The sequence below is a fragment of the Heptranchias perlo genome, chromosome 1 (genome assembly GCF_035084215.1).
Source record: "Heptranchias perlo isolate sHepPer1 chromosome 1, sHepPer1.hap1, whole genome shotgun sequence".
In the NCBI taxonomy this organism is placed as follows: domain Eukaryota; kingdom Metazoa; phylum Chordata; class Chondrichthyes; order Hexanchiformes; family Hexanchidae; genus Heptranchias; species Heptranchias perlo.
Genome location: NC_090325.1, coordinates 90,624,962 through 90,645,865, shown reverse-complemented (window position 1 = coordinate 90,645,865; position 20,904 = coordinate 90,624,962). Strand labels below are relative to the sequence as shown.

At 41.8% G+C, this 20,904-nt stretch overlaps 1 protein-coding gene across 1 annotated transcript in view; it reads right to left on the bottom strand.

Moving 5' to 3' along the window:
* The window catches only part of LOC137324197 (BEN domain-containing protein 4), a 32,688-nt gene that overhangs the window by 8,169 nt on the left and 3,615 nt on the right, over window positions 1-20,904 (bottom strand). Inside the window, exons 2-4 of the mRNA XM_067988336.1 lie at window positions 7,901-8,458; window positions 7,016-7,107; window positions 3,075-3,315 (exon numbers count right to left, since the gene is read on the bottom strand). Of these exons, the coding sequence (XP_067844437.1) occupies window positions 3,075-3,315; window positions 7,016-7,107; window positions 7,901-8,458 (891 nt within the window). The remainder of the gene's footprint in view (window positions 1-3,074; window positions 3,316-7,015; window positions 7,108-7,900; window positions 8,459-20,904) is intronic.

Here is a 20,904-nt window from a genome sequence, read left to right as displayed (position 1 = left end):
CAATGTGATTAACGCACAATATGATGTTCATTACAGTAAGAAAACCTTTTCAGTGTTGACTCCTTGATGGGAGCACATCTGCCCTCATGTGGAACAGACTTCAGCTGCAAGCTAGTAATGATGTCTGGAGCAAAAAGCTCTCCATTTTGCTAGTAAAATGCATTGCCTATTTCTTGCAAAGTCACTCACAATCATCATATCTGATAACCTGAAATATAATAGCATGCAGCACGCTTCATATTTTATAAATCCTTTGAGGACTAGGATGCTGTAGCGTTTTGAAACACAGTAAAAATACAACAAAATTAATATTTCTTATTTAAGTGATCAAAAACGTCACCTGTGATTCTGTACAATTCTCCAGCTTTACAGTTTGCAGAACAGAATTCCTGTTGATGCTGAATAACAGCAAACATGGGTACATTTTGTAAGATGAAATAGAGGTTCAGTGTTCAAAGCATGTGGTCTAATACCACACTAATAATGTGTTGTGTTGTGTCAGTGTATATCAGACCCACTCCCCTTTCCTCTATGTTTTTTTTAATTCGTTCATGGGATGTGGGCGTCGCTGGCAAGGCCAGCATTTATTGCCCATCCCTAATTGCCCTTGAGAAGGTGGTGGTGAGCCGCCTTCTTGAACTGCTGCAGTCCGTGTGGTGAAGGTTCTCTCACAGTGCTGTTAGGTAGGAAGTTCCAGGATTTTGACCCAGCGACGATAAAGGAACGGCGATATATTTCCAAGTCGGGATGGTGTGTGACTTGGAGGGAAACGTGCAGGTGGTGTTGTTCCCATGTGCCTGCTGCTCTTGTCCTTCTAGGTGGTAGAGGGCGTGGGTTTGGGAGGTGCTGTCGAAGAAGCCTTGGTGAGTTGCTGCAGTGCATCCTGTGGATGGTACACACTGCAGCCACTGTGTGCCGGTGGTGAAGGGAATGAATATTTAGGGTGGTGGGTGGGGTGCCAATCAAGCGGGCTGCTTTCTCCTGGAGGGGTGAGGTCACATTTCTCCCTTAATCCAGTGTTGCTGACTTTAAACTTAAACCAAATTTAATACATAGCAATCAATAGTAATTTTACACATGTACAATTTCTGATCATTTGTTATCAATAAACCACATTGTTTATAATTAGCAAATGGTTAGAAATTCTTCACAGAGAGTCCTGTCTGCATTTTAACTTAATGATTGACAGGCTGGCCTCAGTAGGACGGGAGCAGAGCCATGAAGAGGACATGAAAAGGTAAGTCTTCAGGTAAGTCTTAGGTTGTATAGAATGGGGGGGGGGGGGGGGGGGGCACGGGGACACCAATTGGCATGGGGGCATGATGGACATGGGGGCACCGGGGGGGGGGGGGTGGGAGGGGAGTCAGTAATCGGGTGGGGGGGAGGTCAGTCATCGGAGGTCAGTCACCAGTGGAGTCAGTCATGGGTGGGGCGGGGACCGGGGGTCATGGGGGGGGGGGTGATCGGGTGTCAGTCACTGGGGGTCAGTCACCAAGGGGAGGGGTGATGGGAATCGGGGGTCATCGCGGTGGTCCACGATCGTTGGGGGCGGGTCGCGATTGCTGGGGTGGGTACGCAATCGTTGGGGGGGGGGTCCACGATCATTGGGGGGCAGGGGGGACACTGCAGGTAGTCTTGTTGGGCCTGGGGGAATCACTCCTACTCCTCCGGGCCCACAAGCTGTGCCAGAAAGGCACTTATCTGCTGTTTCGGGCCTTCTCGCCTCATCTCACGTGGCGTGAAGGAAAAGGCACGGGAATCCCAGCCCCCAGGGGTTGCAATTGCAAAACCTAAATAATGAAGGCCGGCAGCCTCCTATAAAGGTTTTAGTGATCAACCCACCTCCTGGGAGCAGGTTGGTAGTCCAGCCCCGAAATGGACGGGTTGGGGCGAGTCTGAAATTGTTGCAATTTTCTATCCCCCCCCTGCCCCCAACCCACTGGTTTTTCACAGTTAAAATCCTGCCCAGTGTTTCCAGCATTTTCTGTTTTATTTTACACTTTTAGTAAGTTTTAACAAAGGCTGTCCAGCCTGACTCATGTAAGTGCACATGGGCCAGGCCAGACTGATGAGAAAACTACTACAGCTTAATGAGACCTATAAAATGTATATTAAATGTCATTAGCAGCCGTATGTTTAACCAGCATAGAACACAAACACTTGACATTATCTTTTAAAATGTTACAGGAAACAGAAGGGCAGGACTGGGAAAGTCTCCCAGACCAAAGTGAGACTGGCAGAATTGAGGCCAATTGAAGGTTGCATCTAAAGAAATACTCTCCCTCCATTGTTAACACACTTTTTTCTTTTTCCAAAGACACTGATGCTTGTTTGTGTACATTTCCACAGTTGCCAGCTTCCATCCAGTATTTTGCCCAAGTGGCAGTTTTTCGTGTGTGAGCCCATGTGAGTGTTGCCAGGCTATTTCATTGTAAGTGGCATCACAACTGAGCCGAGCCTGTCATTATCCAATGTTTGCACAAACCCTTTCCAGCAGCAATCACGGGAGTGGGAACATTACCTGTGTTTTTCCTGCCCAGCACTCAGGGACACGAAGGCTAACTGTAGCGACTCAGCTGCTGTCTTAAATGACTCAGCTAACTCACCACAGATCGGGAACTGAGCTTCCTAGTCTGTATGACTCAGTAACACACCAGACCTTACATTTAAAGAAAGGAAAGACTTGATAATGTGTTTTTTAGTGGTGTTGGTTAAGGGATAAATGTTGGTCAGGACACCAGAGAGAACATCCTGCTCTTCTTCGAAATAGTGCCATGGGATCTTTTACATCCACCTGAGCGGGTAGACAGGGCCTCGGTTTAATGTCTCATCTGTAAGATAGCACCTCCGACATTGCAGCCCTCCCTTGGTGCTGCACTGGAGTGTCAGCCTGGATTGTGTGCTCAAGTCTCTGGAGTGGGACTTGAATCACGACCATATGACTCAGAGGTGAGAGTGCTACCACTGAGCCACGGCTGACCTCTAATTTTACCTACTGGGCCGATTGTACTGCCTTTATTTTTACATGTACTCTGCAACAGCAGTTCTATGTACACTGTAACTTTAATTCATACCTCGGAGACAGGTCACTTTGACAGGATCGAGGGGACGCCGCTCAGGGCCTGGCTCCCCGAGTGGCATTGATCGCTTTCTTTTCCCCAGTCCACATGAGTACTTCAGTTCATCTGTTGTAAACACAAATCTGATGATGTAACGGAGAAGTCGACGGCCATCCTTTTTAGACGAATTGACAGCCTCATCCCACTGCTTACTAGTGATATAGACTGGATAGTTGTTCAACAACTGTTTGTTTCCCTGAAAATTAAAGATGAGAAACATTTAAAATGACAAGGACAGTTTAATCAAAATAAATGTGATTAAATATGAATCCATATAACAGTTTTCAGACGCTTTTCAGATCACAATTTTGTTCATCTCATTTAAGAATTAGATTTATATACTGAACAACTCATTGATGAGCTCTGCTATCCAGCACCACTGCTTTGAATATAAAGCACTATTGGGGATCAACTACAATTCCTTGATACATAAAGAACGTGCACAAAACTGCCTCATATGGCTCCCTGAGAAACTATTAGAGTTCAACATTTAGTGATTATGGTAAGCACTGATAATCAACAGTAGATTCAAAATTGCTTCACCCTTTTGTCACTATCATCAGGTATCAATATCCTTTCCTGTAAACAACGTCATGTTTGATGTGGCGTGACAGACAGAATCTACATTGCCAGCAAAAATGAAATTCAAAAATAGAACAAGTACTCACAAATAATATCCAACTATATTTTCCGCCACGCACTCCCTGCACATGACACTCCCCTTTGGGAGCGCAGAATCAGGCCTTACACTTAAAACTTTGAGTTCTACACTCATAGTTTGTGATATTATTTCAACCCTTTAATTAGATTTCAGACTTCCCACCCACTCCTAAGCATCTACTATTCTCTATTTAATACAGAATGTTAACTAGATGAGAATTTTAAAAAGGTAAACAATAAAACATATAATATGAATTACCCCATCATTTTATTATTTTTAATTTCAGAAGCACTTAGTGAAATATTGAGCTCATTAAATAATCACAGAATAAACATCATGTTGAGGATACTTGGTTCTCTCAAGTTATGTTGGATTTGTAAATCAATCAGTTGCATCTTGGAGTGCTTTCCAGTTCCTGGTCATCCATCATCTATATTCCCAAAGGAGGAAGAAGAGGATGACTACTGTCAGAGGTGACGCATAACTGTGTATGGAGTGAATGGATGAGAGAGATAACTAAGGACAAGTCTTTACAGCAGAGGGCGGTGTGGAACACACAAATGTTTTTCTCGCTCAATCAGCTTCTTATTGACATGCCCAATGTAATCAGCCTTTAAAGTCATTTTCAGCCAATGAAAACTCAGTTTTTCTAAACTTGCTCTCATTTCCAAAGCGGACAGTGCTAGCTAGGAGAAAGTGGGATCTGCTGTGGGATCCTAGTGAATGAACACTTAATATGAAATACCTTCCTCTGCTATTTAAATGGAAATGTTCATTTCCAGTTTCATGACCAGAAGCTAAACGTGAAAGTAGAATATTTAGAAAATTAGGGAGCACTATGTAATTTTTTGAAGTGGGCAACTGTTCAGATTTTCCAGCTAAGTGGCCCAAAGTTTATAGCAACCTCTGCAGAACTAACACCTTTCAGAGAAGAAGAGATGAGAGAAAAGCAGAAAGAATATATACTTTTAGTCACAATATTATATTTTAAGTATATACTTTAGTTTGATAAGGTTAAGAGTGTAGAATTTATCACACTACTGCTGTTAGTACTATGCTTTTTGTATTTATTTCAGTTTCACAGGGTGTGAATCTACAATCAATCAAAAATTTCCAAGGACCTGTCAGCAATCTACTGACTAATAGATCCATAAATCAAACATGATTAGGTTATGTATCTGAATGTGTTGTATCTTTAAAATAAAATGTTCACTTTTAGCACTGTAACAATTTAGCCTGGAAGTTATGTCATCAGGTCCAATCAATAAATGAGATTTTTCATACTGTTTGATTGGATGTGAAAATCTAAGTGTTTCTCATAACTCCTGCTAGGTTAATTTGCTACAGAGTACAGAGTAAAACAAATGACTTAAATTAATGCAAATGCACAAAATATTGCACCAGGTTTATACCAGAAAACTGCACCATTTGCAATCCTACAATCTTCAGAAAATCATACCTTTACTGTCAAATGCTACACCTCTTTAGAAAATGGAATAGTGTCAGAGGACTGGCGGACAGCTAATGTGATTCCTATTTTTAAAAAGGGAGATAGAACCAGTCCAGGGAACTATAGATCAATTAGCTTAATGTCGGTGGCAGGAAAGATCATGGAATCCTTACTCAAAGATGTAATACAAAAATATCTAGAAACTGAAAATATAATAAAGAATAGTCAGCATGGATTTCAAAAGGGAAGGTCATGCTTGACCAACCTTAGTGAATTCTTTGCAGAAGTAACAGAAAAGGTGGACAAGGGTATGCAGTAGATGTAATATATTTGGGTTTTCAAAAGGCCTTCGATAAGGTACCGCATAGTAGATTCATGACTAAGGTCAGAGCATGTGGAGTCAAGGGACAAGTAGTAGAATGGATAGCAAGCTGGCTACAAAACAGAAAACAGGGAGTAGGGTTAAAGGTAGTTACTCAGACTGACAAAAGGTGGGAAGTGGTGTTCCACAGGGATCGGTGCTGGGACCACTGCTGTTCATCATTTACATTAACGATTTGGACTTGGGAATCAGAAGAACAATTTCAAAATTTGCAGACGACTCCAAATTGGGGGATATAGTTAATAACGAGGAGGACTGCGACAAAATACAGGAGGACATTAATGAACTTGCAGAATGGGCATGTAATTGGCAAATGAATTTCAATATAGATAAGTGTGAGGTATTACATTTTGGTAGGAAGAATAAGGGGGCCACATACTGCTTAGATAATAAGAGCCTAAATGGTATAGAGGAGCAGAGGGATCTGGGGGTACAGATACACAAATCACTAAAAGTAGTGACGCAAGTTAATAAGGCCATTAAAAAAAGCAAACCAAGCACTCGGGTTCATTTCTAGATGGATAGAATTGAAAAGCAGGGAAGTTATGTTAAACTTGTATAGAACCTTGCTTAGACCACACTTGGAGTACTGTGAACAGTTCTGGTCTCCATATTATAAAAAGGATATAGAGGTACTGGAGAAGGTGCAAAAAAGATTTACTAAGATGATATCAGGACTGAGAGGTTATACCTATCAGGAAAGATTGAGCAGGCTGGATCTCTTTTCTCTAGAAAAGAGGAGACTGAGGGGTGACCTGATAGAGGTCTTTAAGATTATGAAAGGGTTTAATAGGGTAGACGTGGAGAAGATGTTTTCACTTGCAGGGGAGACCAGAACTAGGGGCCATAAATGTAAGATAGTCACAATAAGTCCAAAACGGAATTCAGGAAAAACCACTTTACCCAGAGAGTGATTAGAATGTTGAACTCGCTACCACAAAGAGTTGAGGTGACTAACATAGATGCATTTAAGTGGAAACTAGATAAATACATGAGGGAGAAAGGAATAGAAGGGTATGTTGATAGGGTTAGATGAAGTAGGGAGGGAGGAGGCTCGTGTGGAGAATAAACACCAGCATAGACCTGTTGGGCCGAATGGCCTGTTTCTGTGCCGTACATTCTATGTAATTCTATGTCATTAATGATGTATCTGAGAATTACTATATTCATAACCATAATTTAAGCTTTCAAACATAATCTAGAAATACAGGGCGTGCTATATTACTAAGACACCCAAAGCTTACACTGAGTTAAACAATTCTGAGTGAAAAGGAAATTAAGATCAACAGAAAGGAAATACTAATTATGTAATCTCAATGCTGTGCAGCAATGTCAAATGAGCTACATCTCTCTAAAGCACAAGAAGAACTTATCATGAAGGACCCCCTTCCATCCAAAAGTACCTCTGTTGGCTGCTCCTCTGAGACTGGTTGAACAAGTTGATTGTGATGCTGGAGTACAGTCTTGTAATAATCAAGAACAGTCTGGCAGGGCACTGCATGAAAGAAAACATTTCAGATAAGCATCAAGTACAACCATAGTATGCATCACAATAGAATAAGCCACTATTCAGCATTCAAGAAAGCAGGGTTCTTACGAAGATCAAAAATCGTTTTTACCTCAATAATTATAGCATGGCAACCATAAGAATCTCTTAACTCTCACTGTGAATTCCAAAAACATTGAACTCTCAACAAAGAAAAAGCCCTTTGCAAAACAGGTTATCATTGGACTGGCAAGAGTACATTTGCACTGTTGGCTGGACTCATCAGAATTCAGTCAGCAAATGTTGTGTTCTGCCGTCATTTGTAGTCACATTACTTGATGGTATAGAGGGAAAGGAGAGATCAGGCCCACACTAAGCCGTGTAGTCAAATAATTACTCGCACCCTGATTTTGTCTTGCACTGTTGAAGATCAACAAAGTGGGCCACTGTCACAGTGTATAAAGTAGGTTGAATGTGTGTTTGAACACTGTGTGTTCATATATCAAAGTATAATGTAAGTATTTCCATCCAAGAAAAAAATGCTGTCACCACAATCCTGAAATTCTCCTTTGTGACAACTAAGGACCTTGTGCTGAGGATTCTAGGAATTGCTTCTGTATGTAGTGCTTTGCAGTTTTAATAAATGTGAGAACTAAAGCTGGGGTCAAGAATAATGTGTCCAATAGCAAAGTTTCCATCCTGACACTAAAATAATCAGCATAAATATGAAATACCAGTTAGCCTCTAGTGGTACGGGTATAAAAGGAACAGCATTAAAATGACTAAGTCAGATTTCACACACCTGGAATGCTATCCAAAGTTTTCCTCAGCTCCTCATTTTCCTGTTGGAGTAAAACTACTTCCTGTTCCAAATCTTGGCACCTTTGACAGTAGCCATCTTCTTCTTCCTCCTCTGGAAATGTAGACGATGGATGGACATGAGATTCTGATGTGGTTGGGGATGTCCACCCTCCCAAAGTATGGGTAGGAGATGTGGAAAGTGGATCCATTTCTGCCACATGACTGCACTCACTCATTCCTACAGTACTCTGTGAAGGCCGTCCCCCAGCCAGTAGGTAACTTTGAAGAGAATCAGTAAACACACGAAGCAAGGCTGAGGTTTGATGTCTCTTTTGCACATACTGTAATTCCATCTCTGGATTGTCAGATGTCCGTGGTTGGCTTAGGGCGCCTTTGACTAGCTGGCACTGTCCTGTGCGCTCATCATAGCATCCACTCTCTTTTTTTACACAAGAAATGACTTGAGGTTGGTTGGTGTCCAAAAGTTTTCCATTGTCCTTTAGGAGAGTCAGGACTCGGCTACATTGCTGTGCAAAGGCATCAAGTATTAAGCGGCTCTCTGTGATGGAGCAGAAACACACAAAATACTGTACAAGTGAACAAGAATTGGGTCTCACAATCAGTCAGCTCACATTCCCCGTCCCCCCAACCCCAACATTTTCTCCACATGGTTAATTGCCTTAATGCAACTTTCTTCACATCAGAGGGTAAAGTGGTAGAGTTTGGAGGCATGGTATGATCATCAATATCACTTCAAAATTGATAGGAAAGATGGATATTCCACCCTCCCAAGGTGAAATGCTTTGCTAATGTAATTCCTGCACCCCCCCCCCCCCCAAAGTGAAACTGGATAAACACATTACAACTATGCTGCAGCACTCCAAATGTCAGCAGCTGTCAGATTGGTCAGAATTGATTTTAGAACACTCAAGGGACATAGTTTCTATTGGAATTGATACCTGTATACATTTCAGAGGTCTATGATAAATATATTGTGCACTGTACCATCTAACTCACTACATTGTCTTCTTTGCTGTGACACAGCAAATATAATAATTTTTTTAGTTGATTACTGTAATTGTGTCATTCAGAATCGCCTAAATATTCCACTCCCCCAATTCAAAGTTGCTTAATTCAAATTTTTGGATAATTCATTTTTAGTGCATTATCAGGAAGATACAGTAGCTGCTTTTATATTGCAATTAAGACCAGTGCAAGCAGTGCTGGGTCCAGGCGGACCAGTCTTATGGTGTTTTGGTTAGACTATTTGCATAACGTACAGTGAAGAAAGGTTTCACCCCTATTTTTGATAGCTGTATATCGAAAGATGGGGATTAGCTCTGTAAATTAAAAGTGTGTTGCTAAGCAAGAACTTAAGCCACTTTTATATTGCGTTAAGACCCATGTGAGTGACGCCAGCTCCTGTGGCACAGGTCTTGCAACTGCATTCAGAAAGTAATCTTGCCGACCTAAGTGAATCCCCACAAGTATACTTCTAGAAATAAAAAAGTGCTGGAAATACACAGCAGGTTCAACCGTATCTGTAAAGATAAAAGACAAGTTAATGTCTTGGGTGTAAACCCTTCGTCTAAGCTGGAACCTGGAGGGTAAGTGAGTCCTTCAACGAATCTGAACAAGACAAAAGGAAGAAGCATCTAGAGTTTTATTTGTTTGTACTGTCACTGTGACAAATGCCAGCTTTGGAGATGCTCTGCTTATCTCTGGCTGCAATCTGAAAGTAAACTTCACAAATAAAGAGAAACTGCAGATGCTGAAAATTTGAAATAAAAACAGAGAGTCATGGGAATACACAGCAGGTCCATCAGTATATGAAATGGCATAACATTTTGGATCCTTTGATCCTGTTACATCTCACAACATTAACTTGGACGAGAGCAAAAACTGCAAACGGACATTTCCTTACATGGAACTGAACTAAACACAACCATCTTTCAATATACAGCTAGCAAAAATGGGAGTGAAACTTTTCTTCACTGTACATAATGCAAATAGTCTAACTGGGGGAAAGCAGCCAAAACACATTAGTGAGCGCTGTTGTTGCTATATTATGTATTCTGTAAAGTCATTGCACTTTCATTTCTGATCCAAGAGGGCTGTACTTTGACAAGTCAGTTTTATCTTTCCTTTATCTTGTCATATCATCATTTCCTGTTTGCAATTCTAACTGTATCTGGAACTGACTGGTTTCAGAGAGCAGCTCTATTATGTTCAAAGATATCTGCAGGAATTAGTTCAGAAAGTATGAGTTTTAGCCCTACTGTACACAGATATTGTCTATTTTATGCTGAGAGAGATGACTGAATATTTTTGACACTGCCTTTAATATTGGTGGCTCTCCATCAATTCTACCAAGAGTGTTCCTAACCTTTAATCTCAGGACAGCCCCAAGCCCTCAGCACTATTTTTATTTTCCTTGTTTTTGGCCCTACGGGTTTTAACTTTCTTCTATGCTTACAGCATAACAACACTTAACATTGTTACACTTAGCCAACTTTTGTTACAAGGGCCATCATCTTCATAAAGAAGTGTTTGGGAAAAACTTAGAAAGAAAAAACTTGCATCGATATAGCATCTTATCACATCTCTCAGATCATCCCAAAGTGTTACACAGGAAATTAATTATTTTGAAGCACAGTCACTCTTGCTACCTAAACAAATATGGCTGCGATTTTGCACAGAGCCCGGCACAAAACAATGACATGAATAACTAGGTAATCTTCTTTCTGCTGGTGTTGGTTGAGGGAAGAATGCTGGCCAGGAGCACACCCTGCTCTTCTAGTGGTATCATGGGCCTCGATATTTATGGGGAGGCGCAGAGGGTGCAGGGAAGGCCAAACACGACCAAAGAGCCTGGCAAGGCTGGGGACACGGAGGTTCTGCCAAGCCTAACAGCAAGACCTCATTATTGTTTTTTTTGTCCGTTTCCTGCCCGGCAGCCGGCCAAATTGAGAAGTTGGCCAGCGGCCTGGAGGGAAAACCATCAGGGCTGGGGGGGGAGGTCGGCAAACACAGCAGAGGGAGAGACAGACTGCGATCGGTGGGTGGGAATGGGGTTGGCGATCGGTGGGCGGGGGGATGATAGAAGCCGCGATCAGCAGGGGGGGGAGTTGCGCGGTTGGGGAGGGGGAGGCTGACGGCTTTCTTGAGGGGCCGGAGAGAGCACTCCTGATCTTCCTGGCCTAAAAGGAGTGCTGGAAAAGGCAGCTCCTGTCTCCCTTTCCTGACCCCTAAGAAACCTGTGCCGCAGCAGTAAATTTTAAATCGGGCTCCCAATTGCACTGTGGGAGCCTGATTTAAATATTGACCCAACATCCGCCACCATATAAAAGGCGGCAGGTGCGTACGCAGTGTGTTGGGGGCACATTCCCCATATTTAAGTCTTTAACCCCTCCACCCCGGCCCTCTCCCGTCTGTTGTGGGGGAGATTAAGGTCCATATGGAATCTTTAGTGAAAACCTGAACAGGCAGACAGGGCCTCGGTTTAATGTTTCATCCGAAGGATGGCACCTGTAAAAATGCAGTATTCCTTCACTACGTAGGATTTGGAATTAAAGATTCAACCCTCAATCAATAGATTAACTGGCCTTTTAACTCATTTGCTGTTTGTGGAATCTCACTGTGCAAACTGTATTGTTGCGTTTCCCTAAATAATAAGAGTAATACAGTTCAAAAAATTAATTCATTGGCTATGAAGTGCTTGGGACAATCTGAGGATGTGAAAACCGTTCTATGGATGGAAATTCTTTCTTTCTGCCAGCTAGATTATGCCAATAAATCCTGACGTGGGACATGAAACCACAACTTTATGACTCAGAGGCGAAAGAGCAACCAACTGAGTCAAGCTGACACTGCAAGGCTTAAAATTAGGGATAGTTTATCCTTTCTTAGGTCTCCTTATCTAAGAAAGGACACACTTGCCATAGAGGGAGTGCAGCGAAGGTTCACCACACTGATTCCTAGGATGGCAGGACTGTCCTATGAGAAGAGATTGGGTCGACTCGTCCTGTATTCACTTGAGTTTAGAAGAATGAGAGGGGATCTCATTGAAACGTATAAATTTCTGACAGGGCAAGATAGACTGGATGCAGGGAGGATGTTTCCGCTGGCTGGGGGGGTCTAGAACGAGGGGTCACAGTCTCAGGATATGGGGTAGGACATTTAGGACTGAGATGAGGAGAAATTTCTTCACTCAGAGGGTGGTGAACTTGTGGAATTCTTTACCATAGGAGGCTGTGGAGGCCAAGTCACTGAATATATTTAAGAAGGAGATAGATAGATTTCTAGACACAGAGGCATTAAGGGGTATGGGGAGAGAGTGGGAATATGGTATTGAGATAGAAGATCAGCCATGATCATATTGAATGGCAGAGCGGGTTTGAAGGGCCAAATGGCCCACTCCTGCTCCTATTATCTATGTTTCTATGTTTTGTGCTAAAATTTTCATTTAAGGCTGTTACAACTGGCAGGAACAAAATTTAATTCCATCAGTCTGGGCTGGTTCGAGCCCAGGTCCTAGAAAAATGAACTGTTCTAAACCACTGCAGCACCCAGACCCTCACTTTGCCTATTGATTGAATTGTGGTTCGATTTCCCAATAAAAAGTAGTCCAAGCTCTGAAAGCATAAAGCCTACTGCTTAATTGTAAGTGTTTTGAATCGAAGCACTCCGGATAATGGAATTAACGTGGGACTATTTAATGGCAAATCTGTACACAATGTGAACAACCATAAAAAAGGAAAATGTTGTTACTTGCAGTGTGATGAAAATAACATGTTATGAACTGGATTCCCCCACAACACAATACAGCTGTACAGGATTCAGAGCACTGACCAGACCATTCTGACGATCAGTAAACTATTCAATTTTATAAATCTTTAAATAGGGTCAGAGGCCCCTTTAAATGTACTATACAATGTCAAAGTATACAAAAAATACACAATAAATTTCACTGTCAGTAAGATTCCTACCCACAAAAAACAATTTCACTGTTGTCACATTTTTAATAATGTACAGATGTTTCTATAAACCTTTTAGATGGTTAATTATTTTTCTTCTTTAGCTGTGGTATCTGATTGAAAAATGACCAATTTTTCTGCCAAACACACAGCACCACAGATAGAGTTTTGTATTTAGAATCCTGGCTACAGTTATTATTCTTTAAACGTTTGGAACATTCAGCACTGATTGGCTGTCATTGATATGATAATTCATAAATATGTATAAGGTAGTGTACAGGCATGTCTGACATTCTTTCATCAGCTGAAATAGATATGGTACAAAAGGTCTGAGGCTGGGGCTAGATATGCATACAGATGAGACTAATAAAACCTCAATAAAAATTGCCACACTATCATAAGCATTACATTAGACTTATAAGCATTTGCAACCTGTTTAAATGTCATTTTGCATCTTCTGCTTGCCAGTGTTAAAAATGGTGACAGAATCAGAACAAGACAGATTGCTATTAAATAATACTGTGGCTTTAACTGAAACCTTAGAAGAATATCACTGCCCCCAAACCAACATTCTCTACCTTTGTCTTGCATAGCAAGCACTGTTAAATTCATATTCAGAGCCAAAGTGAGAAGCAAACCCAATTAAAAACACAATTCAATTGAAAATGGGGTACTCTAAATAAATTCAGAAGATTAGGATTAAGGTACGCACATGCACATTATCATCTAAGCATCTGGTTACGTGTACTGGATTTGCAGCAACAGAAAAAAATGGATGTTTTGGTTCTTTTTGTGCAACCTTTTATAGTAATCAAAGTGAGGGATGTCACTGATGGAACACTTTCCATTTTGGGAACTCAGTGTTAGTATCTCTTACAACAAGGCTAGCGTGGTTAGATGCACAATAAAGCCCCCTCTACTCTGCTCCAACAATATGCCTCAGCCCCAACCATACAACATCATCTCATGCCACACCAGTGTGACGTTTTTCCATTTCCTACGCTAGCCATCCTGCATCCTCTCTGAGGGAGATTGCCAATTTAGTGCCAATTAGTGCCATATTAGGGGCACTTTAGGGCAATGGACCCATGCCCATTAGCAACTGGACTGATGCCACCCAAACTCATTCCACATAGAGCCCTTACAGACAGCAGACAGTCATCTCATCCCATTTTAACTATTCTAAAGTAGAATAAGAATAAGGTAAAACTTTGTGGTCAAAATGGTAAAGGGGTACTTAGAATGCATTGAGGACTATTCTTTAATCAGTATGTAGCATGTCCAACTAGAACTAGGAAGGATGCAATGGTGGTACTGAGTAATGAAGCAGGACATGTAAATGACCTGAAGGTAGGGGAGCACTTAGAAAATAGTGACCATAACCTAATTAGATTCACGTTGAAAATAAATTTAAAAAGAGGAGTTAAAGGTAAAGGCATTAGACTGGAAGTTAGCTCTTTTCAGTGGCATGTAAGAGAGCCTAGCCCAACTTAATTATTTGGAAAAAGTGCAGATCAAACAGTGGGCCAACAGTTGGAGATATTTAAATACAAGATGGATAAGGTACCAGCTAAATACATTCTGACTAGGAGTAAAGGTGGAATGTCAAAGGCGGGGTTCCATGGATAAATAGAGAGGTTAGAGCAAAAATGAAATGAAAAAAAAAGGCATATGAAATAAAGGGGGATAATAAACAGGAAAACCTTGCAAAATATAAAAAAGTATTGAAGGAATCAAAAAGGAGATTAGGAACGCAAAAAGGATGTATGAAAGAAGATTGGCAGTCAACATAAAGGGAAACAGCAAGAGCTTTTATAAGCATATAAGGAGTAAAAGGATAGTCAAGGAGGGGATGTGACCACTTAAGAGATGTGAGTTAGGGAATATTAGCAATGCTTAATAAGAATTACAGAAGAAATTTAAAGTAGGACTATAGGAGTACATGAGGAGAACGTGGAAGGGCTGCTACTGGGAATAAGTATTTAAAAAGACATCGTAGTTTCGAAGGAGATAACCATAACCATAATTTTCAAAAAAAAGTTCAAAAGCAGAAATTGTGCCAAACGACAGGAGGATGGCAATATCACACCCTGATCAAAACAGGTGATAGGGAAATTATAAGGCCCCGATATTTATGGGGATGCGGGAAGGGAGTATGGGGGATTTGTAGTGACCGGGAAACCCAAAAATGCTGGGAACGGAGAAGTCCTGCCGAATTTAACGGCAGGACCTCATTTGAATTTTTTTCTCCATTTCCTGGCCGTCCGCCAGATTGAGAGGCTGGCTTTCTGTCGGGCAGGAAGCGGGGGCTGGAGAGGGAGGAAGGGAGAGGTCGTGGGAGAGTGATCGCAGTGGGGAGACCATGGGAGGGAATCATGGGGAGGGGAGATCGCGAGGGGGGGTGGGGGGGATGAGATCCAGAGTCTGCCTGGGAATTGCGGTGGGGGGGAGGGGGCGGACTGGAGATCGGGGAGGGTGGGGGGGAGATCATGGTGATGGGAGATCGTCGGGAGGGGAGATCGCGGAGTTGAGGGAAGAGATCGAGGGTTCGCCTGGAGATCATGGGGGGGGTGAAATCGGGGTGAAGGGGGAGTTGTCGGATCACAGGGAGGGGGGCCGATCACAGCAGGTTTGCTTGGGGGACCAGGGGGAAGCACTCCTGCTCCTTCTAGCCCACAAGCAGTGCTATGAACAGCACTTACCTGCTGGATCCAGCCATTCTCGCCTCCTTTCAGCTGCCGGGTTTCCTGAGCTCTGGGAAACCCGGTCCGCAACCATTAAATCTGAAAGGCTGCTGAAATCTGAGGCACGCAGCCTCATCAACATATTTAAATTACTGACCAACCTCTCGAGAGCAGGTTACTGGCCTGCCCCCAAAACCTGCCCTGGTTGAACCGGAAGTAGGCGCGTTAGCGGCGGGTTGGTGTCCGGTTTTAGATTTTTACAGATTTAACCACCCCCCATCGCTCTCCCACCCATCCTGGGGAGTTAAAATTCCCCCCTAACCCTCGGCTGTGGGCAAACTTCTGGAGTCCAAACTACAGGATGAAATTAGTGAATGCTTCTAAAGTTATTGGCTAATTAGGGACAGTTAGCATGGATCTGTAAAGGGCAAGTGTGTAGATAAAGGAAATGCAGTGGAGGTTGCATCTATGGATTTTCAAAAGGCAGATGATAAGGGGATACATAAGAGACTTGTTACAAAATTAAGGATCATGGTAATAAAGGGATTCTGGCTGCATGGATAGAACGGTAGCTAATAGACAGAAAGCAAAAAGTAGGAGTAATTAGATATTTTTCAGATTAGCATGATGTGAAAGCAAGCGGAATTGGAGGTAATCTTGTGACATGAGTCGGTAATTGGTTGGGAGGTGGGAGACAGAGAATAGGGATAAAGGGTTCATTCTCTGATTGGCAGAATGTGACAAGTGGTGTTACCCAGGAATCTGTACTGGGGCCTCAGCTTTTCGCTATATATATATTAATGACTTGGATGAAGGAATAGAGAGTTGTATATCCAAGTTTGTAGATGACACTAAGTTAGGAGGCACAGTAAGATTTGTTGATGGAAGGAGGAAGTTACAAAGGGACGTAGAGGGACGTAGAGTAGGCAAACCTATGGCAGATGGAGTTCAATGAGGGGAAGTGCTAGGTCATCCATTTTGGATCTGAGAAAAACAAATTGGAATATTTTCTTAATGGTGAGATGCTAGGAACTGTGAAGGAGCAGATGGATATAGGTGTTCATGTAAAAAAAGTAATCAAAAAGGCTAATGAAATGTTGACCTTTATCTCAATTCATCTGGAACACAGAAGTGAGGAGGTTATGCTTCAGTTGTACAGACCGTTGGTCAGAACCCATCTTGAGCACTGAGTTCAGTTTTGGGCACCGAATCTCAGAAAAGATAAATTGGCCTTGGAAGGCGTACAACGCAAGTTCACCAGAATGATACCACGGCTTAAAGGGTTAAATTATGAGGACACTGAACTCAGTGCTCAAGATGGGTTCTGACCAACGGTCTGTACAACTGAAGCATAACCTCCTCACTTCTGTGTTCCAGATGAATTGAGATAAAGGTCAACATTTCATTAGCCTTTTTGATTACATTTTTACATGAACACCTATATCCCTCTGCTCCTTCACAGTTCCTAGCATCTCACCATTAAGAAAATATTCCAATTTGTTTTTCTCAGATCCAAAATGGATGACCTAGCACTTCCCCTCATTGAACTCCATCTGCCATAGGTTTGCCTACTCTACGTCCCTCTACGTCCCTTTGTAACTTCCTCCTTCCATCAACAAATCTTACTGTGCCTCCTAACTTAGAGTCATCTACAAACTTGGATATACAACTCTCTATTCCTTCATCCAAGTCATTAATAGATATATAGCGAAAAGCTGAGGCCCCAGTACAGATTCCTGGGTAACACCACTTGTCACATTCTGCCAATCAGAGAATGAACCCTTTATCCCTATTCTCTGTCTCCCACCTCCCAACCAATTACCGACCCATGTCACAAGATTACCTCCAATTCCACTTGCTTTCACATCATGCTAATCATAAATGCTGGGCAATAAATGCTGCCCTTGCCAGCGACGCCCACATCCCATGAACGAATATAAAAAAAACATGGCTTGCATTCCCTTGAGTATAGATGGTTGAGGGGTGATCTAATCGAGGTATTTAAAATGATTAATGGATTCAATAGAGTAGGTACAGTAAAACTATTTCCTCTGGTGTGGGAGTCCAGAACAAGAGGGCATAATCTGAAAACTAGAGCTAGGCCATTTAGGAGTGAAATCAGGAAGCATTTTTTCACACAGGGCAGTAGAAATCTGGAATTCACTCCCCCAAAAGGCAGTGGAAGCTAGATCAATTGAAATATTCAAGATTGAAATCAATAGATTTTTATTAGGTAAGGGTATCAAGGGATATGGATCAAAGGCGGGTAAATGGAGTTGAGGTACAGGTCAGCCATAATCTAACTGAATGGTGGGACGAGCTGGTGGGGCTGAATAGCCTCGTCCTGTTCCTATGTTTCTATTGGTGTGTCCTAGGGATCTGTGCTGGGACCTCTTTTGTTTTCCATTATATAAATAACTCGGATATTGCTGATGATACCAAATTAGAGGGCATATGAAAAACTGCAAGGAGGCGATAGATTGGTTCGTGGGGTGGGCAGATGGTTAACAGATGTAGTTTAAAGTTGAACACTTTGGGAAAGGGAACAGTGAAAGGCATTATACCCTAAAAAGTAAGATTCATAATGGAGTACAGAAACAGATACAAAGGAGTGCAGACCTTCAAAGGTGCAAGTGGAGGCAAAAAAAGCATAAAAACACAAATGGGATTCTGGGTTTTATATATTAGGGCAATGAGTATAAAAGAAAGAAGTGATGTTAAATTTGTATAAGGCATTTAGGCCACAGTATTGTTCTGGGCACCCTATTCTAGGAAGGATATTAGAGCCATAAAAAGAGTACAGCAAACATTCACTCGAACGATACCAGGAATGAGAGGTTAGTTATGAAGAAAGGTAACAGGCATCGAATAGAGGTTTTCAAAATTCTGAAAGATTTTAGGAAGGTAAGCTTGTTTCCACTGGTTGATGGATCATTAACAAGGGGCGTAGACTGATGATTATCATGAGAACAAAGGAGAAAGTTCAAAGAAATCATAGAATCATAGAAAGTTACGGCACAGTAGGAGGCCATTCGGCCCATCGTGTTCGTGCTGGCTGAAAAAGAGCTATCCAGCTTAATTTCACCTTCCAGCACTTGGTCCGTAGCCCCGTAGGTTACGGCACTTCAAATGCACATCCAAGTACTTTTTAAATGAGTTGAGGGTTTCTGCCTTTACCACCCTTTCAGGCAGTGAGTTCCAGACCCCCACCACCCTCTGGGTGAAAATAAATTCTCCTCAGCTCCTCTCTAATCCTTCTATCAATTACTTTAAATCTATGCCCCCTGGTCACTGACCCCTCTGCTAAGGGAAATACATCCTCCCTACCAACTCTATCTAGTCACGTCATAATTTTATATACCTCAATTAAATCTTCCCTCAGCCTCCTTTGTTCCAAAGAAAACAACCCCAGCCCATCCAATCTTTTCTCACAGCTAAAATTCTCCACCCCTGGCAACATCCTCGTAAATCTCCTCTATACCCTCTCTAGTGCAATTACATCCTTCCTGCAATGTGGTGACCAGAACTGTACGCAGTACTCAAGCTGTAGCCTAACCAGTATTTTATACAGTTCTAGCATAACCTCCCTGCTCTTAGATTCTATGCCTCGGCTAATAAAGGAAAGTGTCCCGTATGCCTTTTTAACCACTTTATCTACCTGTCCTGCTACCTGCAGGGATCTGTGGACATGCACTCCAAAGTCCCTTTGTTTACAAACAAAGAGTCATGTGAACATGGAATGCTTTACCACGAGTAGTTATTAAAGAATCAATTTAAAATGAGTTGGATAAGTATTTGAAAAGGAAGAATATAAAAAGATGCAGGGAAAGGACAGAAAAATGGGAATACAGTAGACAGCTCCAGTTGAAGAGCTGGCACTGGCAGAGGCATAGTGAATTGAATGGCCTCCTCCTGTAATTTAAATTCTATGATTCCATCAATTCCAACTGGATTTGAACCCAGGTCCCATAGGTGAATGGCAACCTTATTCTTACTATCATTGTTTTGTTTTTTGATAAAGTAAGCACATCCATTTTTATTTCACAACTCAGATTGTGAATTAATTCAAATTGAACAAATGTTGAATGTCTGAAGCCAAATTTAGGCAGCTCTGCTCATCCCTACTCTGGGCTCACTTGTATAAGCTGGAGGTTGCATAATTCATTTCAGTTGAGAACTAAAATATCACTAAAGAATGAGGAACAATATTATCTGAATTTATCTTTGAACGTGGTCCGCAAAGGCTAAAAGGGAGCACTTAACACGCACTGTGACACTTAACCCCTGCCATTTCCTGTTTATTGAATAAATTGAAGGGATTCTCACCATTTGAACCATTTTTAAAAAATGCTTAGAAGAGCTATTATACATTATGGATTTTGTTTCTTTTCTAAAGTTTTAAAAATGAGTACTGATGGGTATGCCATTTAAAACGGAGACAAGGAGAAATTTCTTCACACAGAGGGTGGTGAACCTGTAGAATTCTCTACCACACAAGGCAGTGGAGGCCAAGTCATTAGACGTATTCAAGAAGGAGATAGATATATTTCTTAATGCTAAAGGGATCAAGATATGGGAAAAAAGCGGGAACAGGGTACTGAGTTAGACGATCAGCCATGATCATTTTGAATGGCGGAGCCGGCCCAAAGGGCTGAATGGCCTACTCTTGCTCCTAGTTTCTATGTTTCTATGACATCTTTGAGTGAACTGAATAAACCCAATAGTGTAATGTAACAGAGTTAACACATAATTGAGCACAAATGAAACAACAATATCACTTGAGCACCCTGGCTTAATAATTGAATCTCTACTGATATAACTTTAGCTATCTCATACTATTGGGTTCAATTTTTCCTCCAATGCAGTTCTCCCAAAAATTGATCAGCAATGATAATCAAAATTCTTTCTAACTGTTGGATTTACAATCTCCTTTAAAACCAATTTGGTGTATGTAAGATGAGTTTTTGACCCTTGGCCCAAAGATTGTCAGTTCTCATCCAAAGACTAGCTTCCAATCAAATTGGCTTGCCTCATATGGGTGAGTTTTGCTAGTTCTCAGTGAGCCCACTAAATGGTACATTTTACAGAAGGGAGGGGAACAGTCTCAGGAATAGCAAACTCACATTAATTGCCTTGCTTCTCTTACCCCAATATCTGAATCTTTCCTTATTTTAACTATCAATGAGTGCAATTATAGGCTATCATAGAGAAGTAAGTAGTCCAGAGACTACGTAACCTAACTCGTTGTAACTCTCTCCCCCAGAGGGCTGTGGATGCTCAGTTGTTGAGTATATTCAAGACTGAGATCGATGGATATTTGGACACTAAGGGAATCAAGGGATATG